The sequence below is a fragment of the Lactuca sativa genome, chromosome 5, assembly GCF_002870075.4.
Source record: "Lactuca sativa cultivar Salinas chromosome 5, Lsat_Salinas_v11, whole genome shotgun sequence".
In the NCBI taxonomy this organism is placed as follows: domain Eukaryota; kingdom Viridiplantae; phylum Streptophyta; class Magnoliopsida; order Asterales; family Asteraceae; genus Lactuca; species Lactuca sativa.
In genome coordinates this window covers 5,147,616-5,158,134 of record NC_056627.2, presented here as the reverse complement: position 1 = coordinate 5,158,134, position 10,519 = coordinate 5,147,616, and the positions used below count along the sequence as shown (strand labels likewise).

Here is a 10,519-nt window from a genome sequence, read left to right as displayed (position 1 = left end):
TGTCATCTTTTTCAATATTATCAACAGAGGAAAGATTAACATGATTTTTTACTTGATACGCTGATGTATCGTCCCGTTCTAACTTGAGGTCATCAACAATGTGAGGAGAATTAGCGTTAAGGATCCCAACGCTGTCATGTGAAGTGTCAGCGTGAGATTCAACAATCTGGGCCATAAGACACTTAACTTCATCGTCTAAAGAGTTTTCCCTTTCAAAAGTAGATGATAAAGTGATCATCCTCTCTTGAGCAGTTGAGTAGTTTTGGACCAAACAATAGATAGAAAAAGGAAGTGAGTTTCTAATAGCAATTCTAGCCTTTACATCAAGATTCAGCATCCTTTTCTCTTCCTTGTTATAACAGGGAACAAATTTCACTTTCAGCTTACTTCCAGATGCACCATTATTAGATGATTGATGTATAGCAACTATAGGACCTTTGTTGACGATGTCGAGCATATTGAAATCTATGAAACTAGAACTTTCATGGCCTTTGATTTCAAATTAGAGAAGTTGTATTGTCAAACAGAGGGATCTTGTTACAGATAAATTACGTAGGAACGAAAGAGGTTGACATGATTACTTGAGTGTATCACAAATCTGCTCTGATACCAATTGAAGGTTTGTGATGATCGGATACGTTTCAAGTATGAATGAGAAATGTAAAACTAATCTAAGCAACATAATCAACAGAAAGAAAATAACACATAAGTTCTCCAAATTGTTCCTTTCACTAAGAAAAGAAGTTTTGTCTTCACCAAGAAGACAGGTTTGTCACAAAGACGAATGACACAAAACCATAATCACAACTACCACGACCACAACATTAGGGTTTGCCCTTATGTTTGTATATATACTAATCTATACATGCACATCCCATGATTGACGAGATTGTATCTAATCTATATTAAGAGTCGATCTTATCATAAAGATACCGAATCTGTGATCTATTCTATACTTATCTATATCATTAACTAATATACAAAAAATTACAATCGAATAACTAACATGTAAGCTGACGCTGATAAACTTGATATGTTGGCGCTGTCAATGTGCATATGTTGACGTTGATAGATCACCGTGTCATATGTTTGACTCATCAGATCATAAGGTGTGACCTTACAATAAGATTATTGAGATGCTAATATTACCTAGATACTAATATCGAATGGAGTAACTAACATTACATTAAAACTTTTAAGACGTGTTCGACAAAACTAGTTAGTAGCGTGTAGTTTGTAAATGGTAGTGTTTTATTAAACGTTACGTGAAGTAACTTTGGATTTGAGACGTTTTGTTTAAACTAAACACTAGAAGTTTGTAGTACCAAACGGGACTTTCTGTTTAAAACAGAACTTTTTGTCAAACGCTAGAAACTAGAAACTCTCAAACTCTTCGTACTAAACACACACTTAATGCAATAATAATTTTGTATTATTTATTAATATAAATTACTTGTAAATAAAAAAAATATATATTAACAAGAGATTGAACCATATAAATTGGAATATAATTTTGTTAATTACATTATGTTATGATCATATTTGCTATAAAGTTATCACCTTACCAATTTAACATATGGTTAAAAACAATGCTAACAACTTACAACTTATATCAATTATTTATTTTACCATAATTTAGATATTCATATTTAATTACATAATTATTTCACTCACATTCGCCTAATAGAATTTCATAAAAGAAGTAAAGAACAAATACGTTACATATTTTATTTGCAACACACAATTGGGCTTATAAAGATTTGATTGGCAAAATTAAGAGACTTAAGCGTTAAGACATATAGCACTATTGGGTTGGGCTCTAGTCTTCTTTTGGTAATAGTTTACACCCGCCGACCGGTAACCCGGTTTATAGCCGGTTACACAACTCCACCGTGCCGTCTACTTCTCTGAAGCTCCGACCACCGCGAGATGCCCCCATCGCCAAAACCAATCGCAATTATAGGAGTAGTCTCAGTTGTCCTATGTTCTCTCTACGTTATATCCAATAAACGCCGTGCTACGTCTCATTCGAGAGGCAAAACCCTAACCAAGAACAAGGTTAAGAGAAATGGAATCGTCGGTGCGATTGGCAACACCCCTCTCATTCGGATTACTAGCCTCTCCGATGCGACTGGATGTGAAGTAACCTCTTCCATTTCTCATTTTACATACATCAGTTTGTGTTATGGTTTTTGCCGATGGTAAATTGGTAATCATGTCTTTGTAATTCCATGTTAATCAGATTCTTGCGAAAGCAGAGTTTTTGAATCCTGGAGGAAGTGTTAAAGACAGAGTCGCTGTTAAAATAATTGAAGAGGTTAACACGATCTTCTCTATTAATTCTAGGGGTTCTCTTTCTTTAATTTGGTTATAGCAATATATGCTGATGAATAAGAAAATAATCCACAGGCCTTAGAATCTGGACAACTATCCATAGGCGGTGTAGTTACAGAGGGAAGTGCCGGAAGCACTGCAATTAGTCTTGCAACAGTTGCTCCTGCTTATGGATGCAAATGTCATGTAGTTATCCCAGATGATGCTGCAATCGAGAAGGTAGGTTTGTGAAAATTTTGGTAACTAGAAGTAGAAAAGAAAGTTGATTATGGTGTATTAGTTTATGTTACTGAAATTGTTTGAACTTATTCAGTCTAAAATACTAGAGGCCCTTGGGGCAACAGTTGAAAGGGTTAGGCCAGTGTCAATAACACACAAAGATCACTATGTGAATATTGCAAGGAGAAGGGCATGTGAAGCAAATAAGGTAGCAGTGAATGGATATAAAGGTGGATTCTTTGCAGATCAATTTGAGAACCTGGCAAACTACAGAGCTCATTATGAAGGAACGGGGCCTGAGATATGGGAGCAGACTGGTGGCAAATTACATGCTTTTGTTGCAGCTGCAGGGACAGGTGGCACTGTGGCTGGTGTTTCTTGTTTTTTAAAGGAAAATGATCCAGGGATAAAGTGTTATCTTGTGGATCCTCCTGGTTCTGGTTTGTTTAACAAAGTTACAAGAGGAGTGATGTATACAAGAGAAGAGGCTGAAGGGAAGAGGTTAAAGAACCCATTTGATACTGTCACTGAAGGAATAGGGATCAATAGATTGACTGAGAATTTCAAAATGGCTCAACTTGATGGAGCTTTCAGGGGTACTGATATTGAGGCTGTGGAAATGTCAAGGTAGGAGAGGATTGAGACTTGTCTAATATTATTTTGTTTTTGTTTTTGTTTTTGTGAGTTGTAAGGATTTGTTTTATCATCAGATTTCTTTTGAAGAACGATGGACTATTTATTGGAAGTTCTTCAGCAATGAACTGTGTTGGAGCTGTGAGAGTGGCTAAATTGTTGGGTCCTGGTCATACGATTGTAACGATTTTGTGCGATAGCGGGATGAGGCATTTAAGCAAGTTTTGTAACCCGGAGTACCTCTCTCAACATGGCTTGACACCTTCTGCAAAAGGATTAGAATTTCTTCATCTCGGTGGTGATTCGTGAATGAATATATATTCCCCACTAACATTGTTAAGCACTGAATTTCACAACACCTACATTCATATGGTTGCACACTCAGCCATACACCATTCAGGAGTAGCTTTTCTTTCTTAAAGATCAATTTTTTATTTCTTTATGTTGTAACCTTAAGCTGTGTGCTTTATAAGTTATAAAGATTTAAATAGAATGGTGCCGGGTTGCCAACCTTCTTTTTAAATTTTAAATGTGGTTTCTGATTTTGAGACGAGAATCTTGATCACTTACATAAAATGTACAAGTGCATCAATATGACTAATAATTGATAGATCAAATTTTTGTCCTTTTTTTTTTTACATTAATAATAATAATAATAATAATAATAATAATAATAATTATTATTATTATTATTATTATTATTATTATTTTGTTTTTTACATTTATTATTATAATTATAATAATAATTATTTTTATTATTATTAATTAATTAATTAATTTAAAATAATAACAATAATAATAACAATCGAGCATGATACAACATAAGCATACAGTGTTATTATTAAAAAATTAAAATTTACATTTCATGAATTATCCGATACGTTAACTCTTTCGGTACGACGATTATTGAATTGTCTATATGGTCGAATGTAAGTTGACAATCGAGTGTGATACAATGTTTGTCATCCAGTACAACGTGCTGCTTTGTGCATGTTCCACAACCAAAAAACAGTATTAGATGACCCTCTTGTAAATCAACCTTAATATAATGGTAACCATTAAGGAGGACGATATTTATAATTGGATGATTTGGGAAATCTTGTGGATCACTCCAAAGTGGAGAAGACGTTGAAGATTCATCTTTGCTTAAGAAATGAACAGTAACACCATACTTATTAATATCAGTGTCATGCATAATCATCCAATATTTTTGAATCGCGTGTGTTCCATAGAAATTCAATGCTTCACTAATGATATTTATGTCATTTTCAAAAACCACTTTGTAATCATCAATGTGCATCAATAACTCTTCGTATAAGTCTGTCCGAATTTGATACTAATAGTCTTCACTAAAACTAAAAGCAACAGCTATTGCCCGGAATCCACAGTGTCCATCTCCTTCCACATTTTGTATGTGTGACACATATGGTTGAAATTCACTTGGAATTTCATCAATAAGTGCATGTTCGAAGTAGGATCTTTGATACGTTGGTTCTTGGTTGAACATTGAAGATTCTCCAAACGAATATGTGTCGTGTCTCTCTAGTTCCGGTTGTTGGTTTAAATCAAACATGTTAGACCCTATATAATATGTTGTATACGAAGAAAAACTACATCTACGAGGATCTTGAGTTGGTGGAACAGGAGGTTTCACTTGTGATGGTTTTGTACTCGCACGTGGTCGTCTATGAGTATTTGTACGAACAGCATTCTCCGAAGCCATAGAAGGCGATGGCTTCCATATATTCATCATTTTTTTTCCAGATAATTAGTCTTCACATCATTTGACTGTTTATTGTAGTTTTTTTTAAAATGTTTGCTTCGCCATCAAAAGCTGATTCATCATATTGAGTGACCGACAGTACTCTCTCTATAGCAAGTCTTCTCCAGAAAAAAAGATCAATTGACTCCACTTGTTTTCGTTTATGATCTTTTTGTAATGACCACATATCCGAGAATCCGTGCCACATTGTCAACCAACTCCTTCAGATTTTCACGGGTGCTAAACACCTGACTAATAAAATACATACATGCTCAATATAATGATAATTGTGTCACCGTATTATTATACTAAAACTATCCAAAAAAAACCTGATTTGTATGAAAATCCGTCATATGATTCAATCGTTGTAGATATGTTTACATAGATATATGAGGTATGAAATTTTGAATGATTTCAATCGATTGATCGATCGTATTATATATACGTAATAACAGAACACAAAACATCAAATCAATTTCTTTATTATTAAAGATAAACGATTGAATAGCATGCAAAGAGAATGAATATATCTCGTTTGGTTTGTGATGATTAAAAGTTGTGAGAGATTGAAAAACAATGAATTTTTTTATTGTTAAAGATAGAAACAAAATGACAAAATAAAAATGAATTATGCATGGTATGAAGATGCTTTGATTGTTAAAAGGAGTTTTATTTTTTATATATAAATGTTTTATTAAAAATCATGAAAACCATCGATGAAAAGATAAAGATGCTTTGACTATTAAAATGAGCATTTTTTTAAAAAAAATTGTGCTGATTATATTTTTTTATTAACTAATAATAATAAAACAACAAAGTGAAAAATAAAAAACGCCAAAATGACAAAATAAAAAAAAACAACAAAAAAAAACAAAATAAAAAACAACAAAATGACAAAATGGGTGTAGATGGAGAAATTTTATAAATTATGGGGTGCATACAATAAACCACATTCATTGCACTATCATGCAGACGGCCACGTGTCCATTGTGGTTTTGTCCATCGTTATCACATCACGATCTATCATTGACTAATGAGAAAGTTTTGCATGCATTTAACCTTTGACCAAGCAATGAGAAACTTTTTATTATTTAAATTTAAAAAGAAAATGATGTGTAGTGGTAGGTATACTAAGTTCATATGGTGATGATGTGACAATGATATGACATTTCATCGCATTTGTTGTAGTGGTGTGTATACCATATGTCTAATGTCGTTCAAAATGTATAACTAATCTGAACTATCTTAATGAAAAAATAGACTATCATTTTTAAAGGTTTGTTTTCAATACATTAATAATTCAAATAATAAATTTCAGATTTCGAACTTGATTATTTTGGATTCCAAACATAATTTTCGGATGTATCAGTTGAACATCTAAAGATTAGAGATGAGAGCAAAGAATTCCTTGATTGGCTTAAACACCTTTTCTCATATGTACAACAGACACACTCGGACCACATCATCGTCCAATAACTTATCAAGAGAATTTTCAAATACCTCATCTACATGTCACAACTTCATAAAGTCGTTCATTTTAACCAAAGGAAACACATGAGAATATACAACCATCTATCAAACCATGACTGTCGGAAAAGAGCCCTCTCATGTCGGGAGAGGATGAAGCCTATGAAGAATAATCATATAAAATTTAGGTTTGCATGACATCAGAGAAGCATTGTACACATCGTCATACTAAAATATATCCACCAAAGTTAGTTTCATTAATAATCGGTATCATGTGACACCATTCAAGAGTACAATGTTCTGGATAGTTCTTCGCCTTCCACTTGTTTTTTGCATTCTGGATTGTTTTCGTACTTCAGTCTTTTCACATCCGTAAACAAGAAATCCACTTTGGACATATCATAAGGTGTGTTTAATAGAAGGGACAAGTAATCCTAACACCCTAATACTAGTTTTCAAGACTTCTAAGGCTAACTAATGACCTACAATAGCCTTTTAAGTATTTTGATTTGAAAAAATAGGGCGTTCCTAACTCGTTCATCATACTTTGTAGTCGTTAGTACATTATGGAGTACATTTTTTAGTAGCTAATATAATAACAATAGAAGAAACAAGTAAAAGAAGAAAGAAAATACTCGTAAGGTCTCAATGTCTTCAATAATTTTTCCTAAACCAAAAAGTACGAAATGCTATTCCAGAAATACAATGAGTACCACATTCCGGATTTTCTTTAAATAGGGGAGGCCACCATCAACCGGGTCAAAATCGGGTCATGAATATTGTGGGTTATTTTCATTAACGTTAATTTAAATTATGGTTGGTTTTTGTTAATATTCCGATTATAACTTTAGTAAGGTTACCTAACGTCCTAACCCAAGTATTTGTCCAGTTTGTTTAATTTGCTTGTTTATTTTTCATTGTGAAAAGACGTTTCATTTGTAGAATATATGCAGTCTCCCAACCCTTAGTTGGAGTGGCCGCCCATATCTTACCGTAGCTTAAGCAATCCATATCACGCGACACACAGAACAGCCACCTAAAACATAGAAAGGGAACAAATGTAATTTGATTTACTCCGTAACAACAAAAAAAAAAAAAAAAAAAAAAAAAATGGCCCATCTATCACCATTAAGACTATAGGGAATCCTAAACATAGAAAGGGAACAAATGTAATTTGATTTAACAAAAAAAAAAAACTAAAATGGCCCATCTATCACCATTAAGACTATAGGGAATCCTTAACATGCTGCCACAATTGATTTTTTTAAGCCACATAAGATTTGTTTTAAGCCACATAAGGATGGAGAGACTGGTAGCACATAGGTAAGGAATGGTAACATATAATTTATTTTGAAAAAAAAAAACAAGGAAAATAAAGCCAGCCAATCACAACCATTTCTTTCATCTCGCCACCCGGCCATCAAGCCATTCTTAGCGAGACAGCAAGCAAGTTTAATGGAAGCGGTGGAGGCAAGTTTGGCCAGTGAGCCACTCCCTCCGCCTCCAGCCTAACCTCATACCAATGATATAGTTGTATGGAGATACAACTCCACTATCCATGTCATCCTCTCACAATCTTAATTAATTAATGTCATGTCACCACTATACAACTATCATTAAACTCCCATTGGAGATGGCCTAACCCAAATCTTATGTGAATTGGTTATAAGAAAAGGCCTGGGATAGTTTCGATCAAATATGGGTTTACATGAAAGACCACTTATATGCTAAGATTATGCCTTATATTCAGTTGATTGCAAGCAAGCACCAAGACAGGAAACATCAATACCAATAAGGTAGGCATATATATATATATATATATATATATATATATATATATATATATATATATATATATATATATATATATATATATATATATATATATATATATATATATATATATATATATATATATATATATATATAATCAAGTTCTGTTAAAACTTAAAAAAAGCTTTAAATAAGGCATGAATATGATGGCCTGTATCTTTCGAGACACTATGCCTATGGTTTTTAGTTTTTAGTAATCAAATTTCTATGATGTGTATCGCTTTTCAAACTGAGACTCGTGACAATGCGGGTCTAGCCAATCCCTATTGGAACTCTTGGGCGCGATAACAGGCATCTTTCCACCACCCACAAGATCTCTTAGATTTTCCAGCTTGTTTTCTCTTCCAGACCCACCCCCACCCCCACCAATTCTCTCATCTGCATCCTTCAACTTCTGCTTGAACCTCTGTTTGCGTCCAGAATAGTTTACATCCTGTTTTGCTTGTGAAGGAGGAGCTCCATGAGGTCCAAGATATATATGCTCTTCCTTCTTATCCTGCAAGACCACATACAAAATAAAAACATACAGCACAACACAGACCCTAGCAAACTTGTCTACTCACTTTGATTGTGTGTTTCGAGTCTTCTACTAGTGGAGCATTTGTTGTGCTTTGATTTAGGTCTTCAATTCCCAAGCTTGGGATCACAAACCCATCGGTGTCTAGTGCAGAAAATTGAGCCAAAAAAAACATCAGTTAAAAGAAATGTAAACAGAATCGACCCATTGCTTTAGGTCGACAAATCCCCCTTGCATCCATTGCTTGCAAAGTCTTAAGACTAGTAGTACAAGGTCAACAGAGCAAGGGCAATGTGTGAAACTAGAGAAGATAAAATGATAAGATTATATGGAGTAATTTTCTGGAGATCCAAGTTTCGGATATGCACTTTCTTCTATAAATTTATCATAGTGAGACCATGATATGAACAAATACAAAACTGTGTTACAAAAACTCAAGACCGATAAAAAACTAAATAAACTAATAACTACACCGGTCATGATGAGCCTAACTTTCCTAGTATGCTAATTACTACCAATAGCACTAGTTAGATTGAATTATTCAGAGACACAGTGATAAGTCCAACTCCCTTATAGTTTGTCAAAATCATTTGAAGGCCCTACATTCCAGGGGCACAAAAACCCTCAATTGGTCTGTTTGCTAGTTACTGAAGATTTCAGATTACTCAACCTCGGTTTACAAGAGCAATGTTTGCCACATGTTGTTTGATGTAAAATTTTGATTCTTCATATGATGTACTAATGCCCAGAAAAATCTTGTGAAGCCGATAAGTAATGACCAGGTTAACCAAATGAAAAAAGTAACTATGTTTATTTTAAATGTAACAGTTACAATTTCAATTACAAAGGAAGTGATCGCTGCTTAATTTTTGTTTTGAGACTTGGCCAGTTGAATAGTTCATGATATCACATAACAATCTCGAATTGAAGTTGATAGTTGCAAAAATAAAAAATTTATATAACTAAACAGTAAACAATGATCGTAATGAGCAGCAGAAAAAGACGATCTACTATCCCATGCCCTATAACAAGAACACGCATAATAATATAATATATTGAGAGCAAAAACTGCATAAGCAAAATCAAAGATGTATACGGCCTACCCCACTCGTCATCTTCGTCGACTGTTGGAGCGTTATGCACAGAAGGGTCCATGGGAAACGAACGATCATGGAGATTGAACTACCAAAGATGGGCGAATAAATCCCTAAAAAGGCAAATGGAATCAAACAATTGATCAATTGAGAATTTGATTCCAACTGTGAGTGACTTTCTATATAGAATTGATCCAATGGTGAATATGGAAGGAGTTAAGGGACGACTCGCTGGAGAGATAAACCCTAGAAAACTCTCGCGCTACTCTACCAACCACGAACGTGGCGACTGTGGTGTGGCGGCATGCGGGCATTATATTATTTAGCAAGAAAACTTAAAAGTCACCTTTAGAGTTAACAAAACAAAAAAAAAAAAAAAAAAAAAAAAAGTTATTAGAGAAAAGAAAAGAAAAATAAGAAAAACAAAATTTTCTTTTGTGTTTTCGAGTTTGAGAGAAATGAAAGAAAAATAAATCATTTTGTTCTTTCTTTCCAAATCCTTTCAAATCGGAAGGAAAGTTAGGAGGGAAAGTGATCCTCTCATTTCCCTTCACTTCCCTCCTTTAATGAAACTAGGGAACACCAATTTCTTTTATTTTATTCTCATTTCCACAAATTTCCTTACCTTTTTCTCGTTAAGTTGAACTCGGGAACGGGGTG

At 33.9% G+C, this 10,519-nt stretch overlaps 2 protein-coding genes across 2 annotated transcripts; one reads left to right on the top strand and one right to left on the bottom strand.

Annotated features, from left to right (window-relative positions):
* The first annotated feature begins 1,799 nt into the window (after positions 1-1,799).
* On the top strand, positions 1,800-3,709 carry LOC111902253 (cysteine synthase 2). Its single transcript, XM_023898104.3, has 5 exons — positions 1,800-2,142; positions 2,243-2,317; positions 2,410-2,553; positions 2,648-3,180; positions 3,264-3,709. Exons 1-5 carry the CDS (start codon positions 1,930-1,932, stop codon positions 3,493-3,495), a joined length of 1,197 nt encoding a protein of 398 aa, XP_023753872.1. The 5' UTR covers positions 1,800-1,929; the 3' UTR covers positions 3,496-3,709.
* A 4,641-nt stretch (positions 3,710-8,350) lies between these two features.
* LOC111902254 (uncharacterized) lies at positions 8,351-10,174 on the bottom strand. The gene is made up of 3 exons (XM_023898105.3): positions 9,869-10,174; positions 8,812-8,909; positions 8,351-8,744 (listed from the first exon to the last, which is right to left on the bottom strand). Exons 1-3 carry the CDS (start codon positions 9,918-9,920, stop codon positions 8,454-8,456), a joined length of 441 nt encoding a protein of 146 aa, XP_023753873.1. The 5' UTR covers positions 9,921-10,174; the 3' UTR covers positions 8,351-8,453.
* Between the last annotated feature and the right edge of the window lie 345 nt (positions 10,175-10,519).